The 15,944-nt window shown below is 44.2% G+C and overlaps 1 protein-coding gene across 1 annotated transcript; it reads left to right on the forward strand.

The window, feature by feature from the left end:
- The first annotated feature begins 522 nt into the window (after nt 1-522).
- CCKAR (cholecystokinin A receptor) lies at nt 523-9,607 on the forward strand. Its single transcript, XM_003258554.2, has 5 exons — nt 523-860; nt 1,523-1,774; nt 5,100-5,361; nt 7,716-7,843; nt 8,831-9,607. Exons 1-5 carry the CDS (start codon nt 749-751, stop codon nt 9,361-9,363), a joined length of 1,287 nt encoding a protein of 428 aa, XP_003258602.1. The 5' UTR covers nt 523-748; the 3' UTR covers nt 9,364-9,607.
- The last annotated feature ends 6,337 nt before the right edge of the window (nt 9,608-15,944 follow it).

Raw genomic sequence — 15,944 nt, forward strand, 5'->3', positions numbered from 1 at the left:
CCCAGGTACCTATGTTCAAAAGTGCCTCAATCCTTCTAGTTAACAAGGGCAGAGACCACGAGAAACAACACTGCGTTTAGTAGCAACTTAACAACCAGCCAGCGGTTCTATCCACACACGCCACCGGGCATGGTTCCAAAGCTAAAAAGGCACTAATTGCTTTTCTATAAGGAGGTGGAACACAGTCCCTCCGTGTTCTTTAGGCCTGATGGTCTGCATTATCGGATCTGTTACCGTGTTAATTGTTCCTGTCTCACACAGCCAGTTTGGGCTTTCTTCTGCATATGTCTGGGATGGTGATGGGTTCCTATATAGAGGAGTACTGGGGAAGCCTGTGTGTGTGTGTGTCTGTGTGTGTGTGTGTCCTTGCATGTGTACACATGTGTGTAAAAAGCAGCCACACTCTGAGAATGGTTAACAGGTAGGCAGGCTGTCTGTACTCAGGGCCCTAAGACTGGCCCAGGAAAGGGCCGGGGGAGGTGGGGGCGGGGGGTGAAGGTGGAGCGGGCTTGGCTTGCGCTCACTGCCTTTTCCACAACAGGAGCGCAAATGCTTGCCCAGCTGGAGTGAGTGAGGTGAACTCGAGTCGCCTTTAGGAATGGCTGAAAAAGCCCACACCTGGAAATCACTCCCTCCCTGCTCCTCCACGGCAGGTTGCATCTGGGAGACGCTTCGGTCATTAGAGGAATGAGCCGGGAGTGAGCAATTCACCAGCTCTCCAGCACTTGGTGGAAAGCAGCAGGCAAGGATGGATGTGGTTGACAGCCTTCTTGTGAATGGAAGCAACATCACTCCTCCCTGCGAACTCGGGCTCGAAAATGAGACACTTTTCTGCTTGGATCAACCCCGTCCTTCCAAAGGTAAGTGTTGGAAGCTGTTATTTTAATTCAGGAAACGACCGAGTTGTGGGAGAAATCAGCAAAGGCAAGGCTGATAAAAAATATATATAACCAAGTCATTGTGAGACAAGGCTGGATAAAGTCATATGTTCAGAAGTTTGGAGAAGAGATTAAAAAGCAGAATAGAGTCAAATATTCTTATTGTCCCCCATGGGAGAGTTGGGCATTCATGAATAGAACTTGGGGGAACAAAAGCAGGGAAGGAAAAGCTGAGTGAAGCAAGAGGGAGTACAAGTGTCAAAGCCTGAACTTACAAGCACAGCAGAAAAGGTGTTGTCACCATGCAGCTGTTTTCTTTTCTTGGGGGGAAACCCAGCATGAAGTGATTAAAGTGAAATAATGCTTAGCAGCCAGGAAAGAAAGTGATCACTGTTCACTTGAGGAGCTTTGTTCTTAAGATTCCCTGAGTGATCCTTTAACAAACCAACCTTCTAAAAACAAAATAATTCAGTCTCTGCTTTCCTCAATTTGTTTCTGCAAAATGTTGTCAGGACAGGAATCGTGGGTCCAGTGATGTACACCCCGTTGGGGGTAAATCGGCAGGAATTCACCCTTGGCTTCGGTTTTAGCATTCCGCTCTCATCACCTCCATCCCTCCGTCTTGCTCCTGTTACTCTCTGCAGAGTGGCAGCCAGCGGTGCAGATTCTCTTGTACTCCTTGATATTCCTGCTCAGCGTGCTGGGAAACACGCTGGTCATCACCGTGCTGATTCGGAACAAGCGGATGCGGACGGTCACCAACATCTTCCTCCTCTCCCTGGCTGTCAGCGACCTCATGCTCTGTCTCTTCTGCATGCCGTTCAACCTCATCCCCAATCTGCTCAAGGATTTCATCTTCGGGAGCGCCGTTTGCAAGACCACCACCTACTTCATGGGTAAGTTGCTGCTGGTGACTCTTTCTGGAGCTTGCTCCAGATCCCACTCAGCCCCAGACCTTCCCAAACCTCTGACAATCACAGCAAAGGAGCCCTGCTGAGGGCTGAATCACAGAACATCAGGCTGTGCATGGCTGTGTGCAAGGACATTGGTGCTGGCTTGACAGTCATCCTTATACGTTCCCCGCAAGTTGGTGCCCATAATCCATTTCGGAGATCAGTTTCTAAGAGTGAAATAAATTGATAGGAAAACACAGGGGCAGTTGATTTTGCTTGCTTCTACTTGAAGGGAAGAGGAACTTGCTTGCTTCTGTTTGAAGTCAAAAGTGACTTTAAGCTGCTCTATCCCTTTCTGGAAGCTGTTGACTGTGTCCTGATCTATACCCAACTTGAGTCCTGGCTTCTAGGGAGGGTGAGGATGATGGAGGAGGGTTCTTTGCAGTTGTTCCTTTTGTTTTCTTAGGGAACAGGGGCTATTTGAAAACCAGTTCTATCACAGTTCCAGATTCTCTTCTCAGGATTCACTTCCCAGCCTGTTCTCCGCAAAGCTGGGGCCATCTCTGGCAGAAAGAGAGAGAGAGAGAGAGGTCTCTGCCCCTAGATGAGAAGTTGAATTTGCTCCTGGGGGCTATGGGGTCACTAAGCTGATCCTGATTGGCTGAGATATGTAGCTCTTTGCCTATGCCAAACAAAAATGATGATAATGAAAATCACAAGAGCTAAATTTTGTTAGTGCTTTTATGCACTCGATGTGGTATAAGTGCTTTGCCTTCCATGATCTTACCTTATCTCCCAACCACTCTATGAAGTAAATGCAATGATTCTTCCTTGTCTCACTGAGGAGGAAACGGAGGCACAGAGAAGTCCATAATGTGCCTAACACCGCACAGATGGTAAGCAACAGAGCTGAGATTTGAGTCCAGATTAGTAGCCACACAGTGGTGAGCATGCTACCTCAGTTTGCCAGCTGCTGTGGTTCTCTCGAAGTTGAACAAAAACACATTTCTTGGTCCTCTCTGGGTGCCAGATTGTCTAGTCCCTTGCCCTTTCTGAGAATTAGTTGGGAGAAGGGCAGAGATAGGAAATAAGAAGGGAGTTATTTTTTGTTCTGACCAAGCCTTGCAGAATATGCAGAACTGAGTTAGGCTAGGGCAGTCTTCAATGACCAGAAAGCTTTAAAAGTCTTTATTTTTCCCAGTTGAGGAAGTGGGATTCCGCACTGACAAAATGATGGTGAATTACTGACCCTCGTGCCACCAAAAGCCAAGAATATGTCAATCCATGTCCAAGTCCTCTGGAAAAAAAAAAAAAGACAAAACTTACAAAGGAAAAAGATCATTGTTAAATAATGAAGCAATAATAATAACTAGCACTGTAGACACCTGAGGCCCATCCATATATATCTTATGGTAATACTATTTGGAAATCTTAACCAGAGAATGTGAACCGAGATTTTAAATGAGTGTTTTCATGGTGGCAAAACATTGTGAGTGCCACAGAGTTGTTCAGTTTGAAATGTTTAATTTTATGTTATGTAAATTTCAACTGCATAAAAAATGTTTTATTGGGCAAAAGAAAAGTAACATCATTCTGAAAGTATTTGCAATACCGTAATAATTTTGTTGGATTTTTAATTCCAATAATTTAGGTTCTTCTCTTAATTTTGTAGTCTCCTCAATACTAATAATTAACATTCATTAGCTCCTAATTTGTAGCAAAAAGAAAAAGAATGCTTGCCTGCCAGTGAGTTTATAGTTATTGACGATCCGTTACGCAGAACTGAGTCTTAGAGAGTTTTGGGCTATACTCTTGACTCTAAATGTCATCAACTCTTTAGGGTAAAATCCAGTAAAGCACAGCAAATCCTATCCCCAGAACATGAGTTTTTAGTTAATGGTTTGGGGGTCACAGACTTTTTTAAGACTCTAAGGAAAGCTAGAGCTAGGATCCCTAGAAAAATGACATTTTTGGACATAGTTTCAGAGAATTAGTTTATATCCATAAGAATAAGGAGAATCTAAGGACCCCAGTTTCAGGACCTCTGCTCCCAAATTTATATTAATTCTGAGGTTTAAGAAATCTTGGTAAGAGATATTTGGAAGAACTGACAGAATTTATAGCAGAAGGACTCTACAGGGAATTTTAAGGGAATAATAGGACATTTTAATAAGCATGCATATACAAATACAAAAATAATGGAAGTTAAGCTTTTTGGGCAATGCTGAAGCACATGATTTTTATTTATTTTTTATTTTAATTTTTTTTTCCATAGGCCATCTAAGACCAAGAAGTACATGATTTATTTTATTTTATTTTTGAGATGGAGTGCCTCTCTGTCGCCCAGGCTGGGGTGCAGTGGTGCGATTTCGGCTCACTACAACCTTGGTTCCAGCAATTCTTCTGCCTCAGCCTTCCAAGTACCTGGGATTACAGGCACGTGCAGCCATGCCTGGTTAATTTTTGTATTTGTAGTAGAGACAGGGTTTCACCATGTTGGCCAGGCGGGTCTCAAACTCCTGACCTCAAGTGATCTGCCTGCCTCGGACTTCCAAAGTGTTGGTATTACAGGCATGAGCCACCGCACCCAGCCAAGACATACATGATTTTAAATGAGGTGCATTTGATATTTTCTCACTGTAGTGGTGATGCTTGCTCATTCTACAAAATACAGAAAAACAAAAACAATAAGACAGGAGACTTTAGTCCCCCACCCAGAGGAAACCTTTAGTTACCGTATGGGGCATTTTCCCTCATCTTTTTTACTACTTATTTTTTTTCAACAAGCTGCATTTTGAAATATAGATTGTTTCACTATTAAGAACAGTATGTACTCAAAATTTTTAGAAAAAGCCTTCATGCCTCTGGCTCGGATCACAGTGACCTTTCAGGGTCACAGAGCCCTTGAGAATCTCGGGTTTTTAGAATCATCTTAACTATGCAGACCATACTCAAAATTAGAGCTTTTCTTCAGATTTTAGAGAAACCTCTTCTGTGGGGGCAAGAACGAATTTCATCCCCTCGGTTATTAATTAATGAGCACCTTGAGCCTAAGCAGGTGTTAGGTGATAATCAAAGCTCCATAAACTTATTAAAAATTGGCAATGAGATGTATTTACAAATCCATTTCTTTAACTGCCTTAAACCCTTTCTGGAACAAAGCTGAGAATAAATCGTCTTTTAAAAATATACATACACAATATTTCTTTACCTTCCAAGCGTTTTCTTTTGATATCAAACCTGTGCAGATCAGATATATTCAAGCTAATGTGCAAATAAACTTTGTATTTCAGAGTCAACATAACCGGCTTCTTTGTTCCTTTCCCAGGCACCTCTGTGAGTGTATCTACCTTTAACCTGGTAGCCATATCTCTAGAGAGATATGGTGCGATTTGCAAACCCTTACAGTCCCGGGTCTGGCAAACAAAATCCCATGCTTTGAAGGTGATTGCTGCTACCTGGTGCCTTTCCTTTACCATCATGACTCCGTACCCCATTTATAGCAACTTGGTGCCTTTTACCAAAAATAACAACCAGACCGCGAATATGTGCCGCTTTCTACTGCCAAATGATGTTATGCAGCAGTCCTGGTAAGGTTGCATTGTTTATTTTTAAAAATACAACTTGATGTAATTTTGCAATGTTATGAAAAACTGAGATGCCTTGCCCAGAGTGGTTGGGGGATCAGTTTCCTGGAGACGTTTTGAGAAGGTCATTCTAGCCTCGTTCTAGGATAATCATGATAGCAAACACTTAGCTGGCGAGCTCTGTTTTAAATGCCATGCGTATATTCATTCAATCAATCCTCTGAAAACACTCTAAGATAGGTATTATTATTGTGCCCATTTTGCAGCTGAGGAAACTGAGACTTGGAAAGGTTAAGTTTCCCAATTCACAAACCTAAGAAAGAGGCAGAGGCTCTGTGCTTAATCACTATGCAGTATGCTTCTAAATGCTGTAGTGGAGGGTTAGGCTGATTAATTGTAGAGCTATGATTTTCTTTCTTTTTCTTTTTCTTTTTTTTTTTTTTTGAGACGGAATTTTGCTCTTGTTGTCCAGGCTGGAGTGCAATGGTGTGATCTCAGCTCACCACAACCTCCGCCTCCCGGGTTCAAGCGATTCTTCTGCCTCAGCCTCCTGAGTAGCTGGGATTACAGGCATGCGCCACCATGCCCGGCTAATTTTTTTGTATTTTTAGTAGAGGTGGGGTTTCTCCATGTTGGTCAGGCTGGTTTCGAACTCCTGACCTCAGGTTATCCACCTGCCTCGACCTCCCAAAATACTGGGATTACAGGCGTGAGCCACCGTGCCTGGCCTTCTTTTATTTAATAAAATTTTTACTTTAAAATAGAGATTGGGTCTCACTATATTGCCTAGGCTGGTCTTGAATTCTTAGGCTCAAGTGATCCTCCCACCTTGGCCTCCCAAAGTGCTGGAATTACAGGCATGAGCCACTGCACCTGGCAATGATTTTCTAAAGAATTAAGACAGGGCAGGGAATGAGTCCCAAATCCCACACGGTTTTTCTTAGAGCTGCAGCAGCTCTGGTACTTACCCAGACCATTTTACCAGAAATAAAAACGCAAGATTCTAATACTGGTTCCTTTGCTTACTAACTGGGCACCTTGGGCAAATTCACATAAGCTCTCTGAACATCAGGTTCCTTATCTCTATAAGGAGTTAAAAATGTGGATATTTTAAAAATCTACCTCATTGGGTGGCTGTAAGATACAAAGGAGTATATGTGCATAAAAATGTCATTATAAAAAAGGCTACGCGAATTGCAGGGTATTATATTTACCAATTCCAGGGATGTTTTAGAAGCAGTGAACTAGACGTTGAGTAACAGCCCCAAACTGAGATCATCTCTGCTTTTCTTGCTTTCCTCCTTTCATTTCAACCAAGTAGCACACACACACACAAGAATTACGTTGCAAATGAGAGGAATATTTCCAAGGCTTGAAAAGGAATCTTATCAAAACATGTCAAATTGAAATGAGAAATGGCCCAGCCACCATGAGCCTCTGACAATTTTATGGCCTAATCGTGTAACCTCACACATGCCAGACTGCAGAAGTGATTTAGGGGCCAGACTCATAAAGAAGGAGGCTGTGATTCTTCAGGAATCAAAGATGTTTAGAGAAAGCATAGCTCTACCCAGCCATGCACTAGAATGATGATGCCACTATGCTAGCCTCACAGGGTCATGGAGAATGGACACCCATGTAAATGTTTGAGCTGCTTATGGGTTGGAAACAGCCAGAATGGCATGTTTTGTAAGACCCAGAAGGTTTTCCATTGTCCCTGCCTAAGCATTTGATTACTCTGTTGTTTGGCAAATGGTATACCGTGATGCTTAAAAGCATAGCTTCTAGGTTCTGGAATCGTATTTTGGGGGTTCAAATTCCACCTCTGCTACCAGCTGTGTGACTTTGGACAAATTATTTAATCTCTTTAAGTCTCAGTTTCCTCCTCTCTGCTGTAGGTATTAAGACAATAGCACCTACCTCAATGGTTATTATGAGAGTTAAATGTAATTATGTATGTAAAATGCTTAGCCTATATGTAGCGCATAGAAATTCTTGATGTATGTAAGTAATTTTTAGGGGTTTTTAAAACAGCTTTATTGAAATGCTATTCACATACTCTCATTTTTTAAAGCTTACGTTCTTTGTAATACATAGACTTCTTTCAAGCACAGAATTACGCCAAACTTTTCCAATTAAACTAGTCCTTCATCAGAGACTTCATCTAAAAAAAGAAAAGAAGTAAACAACTTATAATGACTGAATTGCCAGACATGAAGTTGCCAAGGATATTAAATACTAGTAATTAATGTGTTTGCTCAGGCCAGTAAAAATAAACATAAACCCTATTCACTCCTTCCCATTTGAGTCTGAAGGCCTAAAGTTGCTGGTTATTGGATTTCTTTTGATTTCATTAGGCACACATTCCTGTTACTCATCCTCTTTCTTATTCCTGGAATTGTGATGATGGTGGCATATGGATTAATCTCTTTGGAACTCTACCAGGGAATAAAATTTGAGGCTAGCCACAAGAAGTCTGCTAAAGGTAACTATCTTGTAGCTGTGTGTTTATGCCAAATAAGCACAAAAGCTTGTTTTCTATCATTTAAATAGGTATACCCAGCGTGTACGTAAAGTTTGTTGGAAAATTTTTTAAGTATTCTTACGAGACTCTGTGTCAAGAAGCACAGTCATGGGCCCAGTGTTTCATTTCCTCATCTGTAAAATGGGGAAATCATTCCTTTCAAAAGCGTTCTGAGTGGAATAAAGTAACACACATATAACCCAATAGCAAGCCGAGGCCTCTTCTATGCCAGCTGTTCTGTAGTGCTGTATTCAAACAGACCCTCTTCCACAACCAGAGCTACTTGTAATTCCAGCCTGTTTTGTGTCTCTCCAAAGGCACTGGAAGGGATTTGATTCCTAACCCACAGCCGGCTTTTTGTTGTCTCCTCCTCAACCTCTCTCCACCTTTTTATTTTCACCCTGCAGTGGCCACAAAGCCTCACTCCTTCTCCATTCATTCCAATCCACTGTCCATGAAAATTGACCTTGACACCCTTGTTGACATAGCTTTTCCCTTCTCACTCCACTCCCTAACTCAGCCCTCTACTACGTGGATAACAGAGTCTCTCTAGCTTCTTTGGTTTTCATGGTTTTTTTTCTTCTTCTCCAGATTCCTCATCATAAAAGCAATCTGGAATCTTACCAGCAAGCAGGAACCTTCCCTCTGGGGAGCTAATGAAGGGAAGGAAAAGAGTGTGAATATTCATTCTTTAATGATTTTTTTCTTGTAACCTACATACATAAGATATTGTTTTTATTATATATTTTATTCATTTTAAGCAGATTTTCATTGAAGGGAAGAACTAGTATAGATCAATGCTTACCGATATCAGTGTAAGGCCAGGTTGTCTGCCATTTCTCAGTTCGTTTTTGGTCTGGCCTTCTTGATGGAGGGGAGTAGGGGCTCCATGCCTTCTACCGGGCATGACCCATCCCCAACAATGAGTGATGTCTCTTGCCCACCCAGAAAGGAAACCCAGCACCACCAGCAGCGGCAAATATGAGGACAGCGATGGGTGTTACCTGCAGAAGTCCAGGCCCCCGAGGAAGCTGGAGCTCCGGCAGCTGTCCACCGGCGGCAGCAGCAGGGCCAACCGCATCCGGAGCAGCAGCTCCGCGGCCAACCTGATGGCCAAGAAGAGGGTGATCCGCATGCTCATCGTCATCGTGGTCCTCTTCTTCCTGTGCTGGATGCCCATCTTCAGCGCCAACGCCTGGCGGGCCTACGACACCGCCTCCGCAGAGCGCCGCCTCTCAGGGACCCCCATTTCCTTCATCCTCCTCCTGTCCTACACCTCCTCCTGCGTCAACCCCATCATCTACTGCTTCATGAACAAACGCTTCCGCCTCGGCTTCATGGCCACCTTCCCCTGCTGCCCCAATCCTGGTCCCCCAGGGGCGAGGGGAGAGGTGGGGGAGGAGGAGGAAGGCAGGACCACAGGAGCCTCTCTGTCCAGGTTCTCGTACAGCCATATGAGTGCCTCGGCGCCACCCCAGTGAGCTGTCCCCTGACCCTCCACCGCAGAAGGAAGGCGGGGAGGAGGCAGAGGAGGAAGAACAGAAGAAGAGATCAGGAAGAGAAGGAAGCAGAGGTGATGGAGAAGGAAGGCTCCACCTCCAGTGGGAACTCTTCAAGGTCTGCTTTCCATCCTTCATCTGGATTCCAGAGCACTGCTCCAGTGGGGCCATGACTTGGTTTCTAGGCAGTTCAAAGCAGGAAATGTTAAGTAACACTCACCACCAGAAAAACCTCAGCAGGCCAGGGACGGGAATCCAGCAGGGCTCATACTGCAAATGGAGTTGCCAAGCACATGTTCAAAACGGAGATATGAGGCCTACTGAGCTTTCAAACCTTCTAGAACATCCAAGGTGGGCTCTCACTCCTCCTGGGACACATTTCCATGCTCTGCTTTTTCTGCTTATGGAGAATTGTGGTGGTTGCTCTGCCTGCAGGGAGCCCATCACCCTATCAGGTATCCGCTGTAGCCTTCCACCTCATTGTGACCACAAAGGGAACAGGAAGCAAACCCTCTCTGGCCATTTTGTCCTGGGTACGGCAGTAGCCTGATTTCTTCATCTTGAGGTTGGCCAAGAACATTCGGAGTCATAAGCTAGTTGTCATCAGAATAGCATAAGCAATGTCTGAAAGATGGAAGTTTCAACCCAATACTTCTTTTTTTCTTTTTCTTTTTCTTTTTTTTTTTTTTTTTTTTGAGACTGGGTCTGGCTCTGTCATCCAGGCTGAAATGCAGTGGTGCCATCTCAGCTTATTGCAAACTCTGCCTCCTGGGCTTAGGTGATCCTCCCACCTCAGCCTCCATAGTAGCTGGGATTACAGGCATATGCTACCATCTGGCTAGTTGTTTGTTTGTTTGTTTGTTTTGTAAAGATGGGGTTTCAGTATGTTGCCCAAGTTGGTCTCAAACTCCTGGGCTCAAGTTTGAGCCTCCCAAAGTGCTGGGATTATAGACATGAGCCACCACACCCAGCCTTGAATTTAGCATTTCTAAAGAGAAAAGAGTACAAGGCAAATAGCTGGATGGAATGCTGTCTTACTTTAAGCAATGTTAAGTGGCAGAAGGTGCATGGGAATATTTTTTCTATTTTAATGATATATATATTACTTAATTTCTCCTTTATATGGTGATATTAAACCTCACGACTTCTTTGCCTCAACTCAATCTCTCATATTCTTCTACATTTCCTCCTCCCCAGAAAAGATCTCCAGGAACAAAGGAGCATCTACCTGGCCAAAAGTAGAAACACGTATAATCAGGCCCAGAATTAAAACTGGCATACTTGGACTCAGTTAACAAATAGCTTTTGAATGTCAAAGCTGTCCATGCCTTTAAATGCAATCTATATGCTTGCTAATAATTTGCTAATTTTATGTATACGTGTAAACCAAACATAAATTATGTTCTTTACATATGAATATACTCTTTGGCGTTCTTTAAAAAAAGAATAGTTATTGGATATAGGAATTCAGCTAGTATTATAATTTTACATTCCTTCATGACAAAGTTTCATGCGAACTTCATTTCTTAGCAGAATTCGTGTTGAAATATCTCTCCTCTGATTTAGAAATCTCAAATAAGATACAAGCTGTACATTCAGATACCAGGAAGCGCATTTCTAGAATAGTATGTATCAGTTCAGTCTACCAACGCTTCTTTCTCACTTTTTTTAGAGCAACATTGTCCTGTCCGCTTACACACATTAACATGAACATACTTGACAGAAGCAAGTTTGCCTGCTAGTGTGGGAAGCAAACAGGAAACAAACAAACAAACAAAACCACCTTTCATAGTTTCGTGCCTCTAGGCATCAGGGAAGTGAACTTTGCTTTTTCTTATTTCCATGGGGTTATGGCCGTCCATTGATCCAGGCCTGATGTTCTGTGAGGCACACAAGGATTTCGATTCTCCAAAAAATTCAATGTGGAAAGGGGAAAAGGAAAGAGAGTGACAAGAAGTGATGATGAATAGCATAACAGATATGTAATGGGACAAGATGTGAGTGTCACATTTTTGGAGGGGGGGATTGTCACATGCTAACAGAAGAAATTATTGAGTGTGTGACTAGTACAGGGGACCTTTCAAGCCAGACTGTTCCTCAGACTGCAATCTAATTTTACTATCTGTCGCTAGCCACCTCAGTCAAAGATTTCAAGGTAAAAAATTCAACTGACTCAAACATGCACTGCTAAAATGGTGACAATAAAGGGTGTAAGAAATGAAAATCTCTCCAATATTTGAGTAAGTTCTACATTATCTACAATTTTCCTGCCAGAAGAATAAGTCCTTATTTCTAGCAGTGTTAGCATATAAATGAAGATAAATTAGGCCCCCCATTATTGGGAAGCTCTGGAAGTTCCAAAGGCCTGTTAACCTAAAAATAGCTGCTAAATTCTAACTTCAGATCAGCAATGAATAGCTTTTAGGATGATCACGTCTTATGCACTAAAATACATCCTGTATTTTATCTGGCAACCCTACTTTAAAATATTTTTAAAGCACATAAAAAAAGTTACAAAATTTTTAAAAGCACATAAAAATAAAAACAATTTCCCAGATACAGAGTAGTAAAATGCCTCTATTCACTAGATTTATTGGAAAGTCTTTCACATATGGAAACTTGTTTTAAAAAGGATTTTAAAAGGCATTAACTTTTAGAAACTTTGTCCTTTAAGAAGGTCTGATTTTACTGTTTTAAAAAATTGACATAATTCTATTGTAGTACTTTGTTAACTGCCTTTATATCATGCTAAAGTAGAATGCTAATTTGAGTTTGAAATATAGTGGCTAATAGAGCTAAGAAAACACATTCATCATCATTCTCTGGTATTTTCTAGTGTCTTCTGGTAGCTCCCACTCATCCCCAGAGTAGCAAGGTAGAACTTGAACCCTGGGGTGGAGACTTGTATCTTTGCTCTTCAATTAAGCTGTGTGTCTCAGTGGCTTCTTGTACCCCAGTTCCTTGGGAATCTCGTATCATAAGCGTGTAGTAGTGAAGAAGCATGTGTGTATTTCTGTGGCTTGTTTACACACGTCTGTGTATGCTTAACCGGAGTTCCCCCCGTTCAAATCAAATGTAACCTTCATGAGGCTGACAACAGCTGTCAAACCTCCGCTGTATTTCCTTCCAGTGTTTTGCCCAGTACTCCGCACTTTGTGTGTTCAATAAACGCTGTTACTGACGTCCACTGTGCACCTGTGCTTCCGGCGCCCTCTCTTTCTGTCCACAGCTGTGATTCCCAACAAGGAAAGGCACATTCTTGGGGAGGTGGAGGGGCGTGGCAGCAGAATTTCTAGAAGACTTTTTCCAACTCTGGCTTATCCCCGTCCAAGATTCTAGGTGTGAGCATTTGCTGCCTCCCCTTTTCTCTCCTCCTTGATGTGTGTGTGTGTGGAGAGGGTGAATGTAATCAAAGTGATGCCGGTGGGCTGGAGGAGGTCCCCAAATGCCGGTGGGACCCGGACCCCAGCTTGTGTCCAGGCTGTTGACACCATCACAAGAAGGAATTCAAGGACAAGTCAGAAAATAGTGAGAGTACGGAGATTTATTGCAAAAGGAAAAGTACACACTCAAGAAAAGGGGGGCCGGGCGCGGTGGCTCACGCCTGTAATCCCAGCACTTTGGGAGGCCGAGGTGGGTGGATCACGAGGTCAGGAGATTGAGACCATCCTGGCTAACACGGTGAAACCCCGTCTCTACTAAAAATACAAAAAATTAGCTGGGCGCAGTGGAGGCGCCTGTAGTCCCAGCTACTCGGGAGGCTGAGGCAGGAGAATGGCGTGAACCCGGGAGGTGGAGCTTGCAGAGAGCCCAGATAGTGCCACTGCAGTCCGGCCTGGGCTAAAAAGCGAGACTCCTCTCAAAAAAAAAGGGGTGGGGCCGGGGTGCGGGGTATACTCAAGAGAGAGACACACAGTGGAGTTTGGGGCTGCTACCTCTACTCTATGGGTTTCTTTCTTCTTTTTCTTTTTTTTTTTTTTTTTTTTGAGACGTAGTTTCATTCTTGTAGCCCAGGCTGGAGTGCAGTGGTGCTATCTTGTCTCACTGCAACCTCCATCTCCCGGGGTCAAGCGATTCTCCTGCCTCAGCCTCCCAAGTAGCTGGAACTACAGGCGCCCGCCACCACACCCAGCTAATTTTTGTATTTTTAGTTGAGACAGGGTTTCACCATGTTGGCCAGCCTGGTCTCGAACTCCTGACCTCAGGTGATCTGCCCTCCTCAGCCTCCCAAAGTGCTGAGATTACAGGTGTGAGCCACAGCGCCCGGCCAAGGGGTGGAATATTCATGAAGATTCCTGGAAAAAAGGTGGCGATCTCTCAAAGCTGTGATGCCACCCATTTTTACACCAAATATGGGTGCTCTCAGAACGGTCATGGCACTGGTGGGTGTGTGTTTAGTATGTTAATGAGTGAATAATGAGGTCCTAGGTGAAATCTAGTCAGATCCAGCGCCATGTTGGATGCAGTCAGTCTCAGCCAGCTTGGTCCACACCCTGGTTTTCAGGGTCTTATCAGCCCGTAGCCTCCATGGCTATTTCAAAAGTTTCCTTTTGCTAGTCATGTGAAACTGCTGCCTGGAATTTTCTGTTCTCCTGAGACAACCCTATATTATTCCTGTCTCAGAAGCTGTCACCAATGGGAGGGTGTTGCACCTGTGAATGATGTGAAGCCACTGATAGAAGAGGGCTGGGAGCCTGTGGTCTACAGTGTCCCTCAGCTTGGTGCCTCCTGCCCTCATTCCCTTTAAGGAGAGTAGTCAAAAACCATCACCACGTGTCTAATCCGTACAAAAGTATCCAGTTCACTCATTAGCAGTGATAAGTGTTATCAAAGCCACGTGGCTCCCTTGGCCTTTCCCTCCCATCCATCTGCTCTCCCGCAGGGCCTCTCTGGGGACCTCTGGGAGACTTTCTGGGCCACCTGAACCCATGCTACATCTGCCGACTCCCCGTGGCTGGCTCTCAGCTCCAAGCATGGCACTCCCCTCCCTCTGCCTCCTTGAATTGGATGTTTCTGACTTCTCTGGCTTCCTGGCTCCCCTCAAGTATAACACAGCCTCCTGGTTTCCTAAACCTGATCCCGCAGCCCAGGGCCAGCCCCACAACTCCAAGATGCACCTCAGGTCTTGGAAACCCAGCCCGGGTGGAATTTCAGATCCTCCTTCTTGCCTAGGAAGAGAAGTCAGACAAGTAGACATTATTCAGCACTTAGCATTGTTCACAGAACATAACGTGCTCAATAAACATTTCAGGGAATGAGTAGATGAATGGATGAACGAATACACTTGAACGGCATTGTTCCTTGATGCCAGTTCTTTCCTGGTGTCTTTGGGGAGACATGCCTTCCCAACCAAGAGGCCTTTGTGCAGAGGGTGCAGTAGTGCCTGATAAAGGAGGCAGTTGATTGGGCAATTGCATTCTATTTCCAATCGTCCTCGCTGTATGTAATGTCTGGTAAATTTTGCTTTTGAGTTCACTGACCATAAAAGCCGCTTCTATGAGCAAAGCGGATATACTCTGGACTGGAAATTCTAAAGTCTATATCCCAATCTCAGCAGCTATCACTAACTTACAGCGTGGCTCTAAGCAAGTCAGGCCCTCCCTGGGTATCAATTTCCTCTTGTACATAATGAGGGATGACGGGTTGTGGCTCTTATACTGTGTGACTCAGTGGGTCAGAATATGCTACCCTTGGTTGGGTGCAGTGGCTCATGCCTGTAATCTCAGCACTTTGGGAGGCCAAGGCGGGAGCCTCACCTGAGGCCAAGAGTTCGAGAACAGCCTGGGCAACATAACAAGACCCCATCTCTATGAAAAAATACAAAAATTAGCCGGGCATGTGGCATGCACCTATAGTCCCATTACTTGAGAAACTGAGGCGGGAAGATTGCTTGAGCCTAGGAGGTTGATGCAGCAGTGAGCGAAGATCATGCCACTGTACTCCAGCCTGGATGACAGAGCGAGACCTCATCAAAAAAAAAAAAGAATGTGCTACTCTTTTACTATTCCACACCCTCCCTTAATTACGTTCGCTTCCCATTGACTTTGCAATCAGAGGAGCTCCTTCACACCCAGGCACACAACCGAGGCTTCTAGGATGAGAAAAGAGGAGGGGCCTCAACAGGAGTTTCCAGGCTCCCAGTCCCGTCTAGGTCACAGCTTCCCAGAGCGACTGGTGAGAGGCTCATCTCTAGAACACCAGCTTCATTCTAATCAAGATGTAGGCATAAAAATCCGCTCCAGGCCAGGTGCAGTGGCTCACACCCGTAATCCCAGCATTTTGGGAGGCTGAGGTGGGCAGATCATCTGAGGTCAGGAGTTCGAGACCAGCCTGACCAACATGGAGAAACCCTGTCTCTACTAAAAATACAAAATTAGCCCAGCATGGTGGCACATGCCCATAATACCAGCTACTCAGGAAGGCTGAGGCAGGAGAATAGCTTGAATCCGGGAGGCAGAGGTTGCATTGAGCCGAGTTCATGCCATTGCACTCTAGCCTGGGCAGCAAGAGCGAAACTCCATCTCAAAAAACAAACAAACAGAACATCCACTCCAAAACCAAAG

The sequence above is a fragment of the Nomascus leucogenys genome, chromosome 20 (genome assembly GCF_006542625.1).
Source record: "Nomascus leucogenys isolate Asia chromosome 20, Asia_NLE_v1, whole genome shotgun sequence".
Lineage (NCBI taxonomy): Eukaryota > Metazoa > Chordata > Mammalia > Primates > Hylobatidae > Nomascus > Nomascus leucogenys.

Excerpts from the sequence above, each read along its gene's own strand:
- CCKAR (XM_003258554.2), top strand. The coding sequence starts at position 749 with ATGGATGTGGTTGACAGCCTTCTTGTGAATGGAAGCAACATCACTCCT. Across the intron at positions 1,775-5,099 it reads GACCACCACCTACTTCATGG|GCACCTCTGTGAGTGTATCT; the intron begins GTAAGTTGCTGC and ends TTCCTTTCCCAG. Across the intron at positions 5,362-7,715 it reads GATGTTATGCAGCAGTCCTG|GCACACATTCCTGTTACTCA; the intron begins GTAAGGTTGCAT and ends TGATTTCATTAG.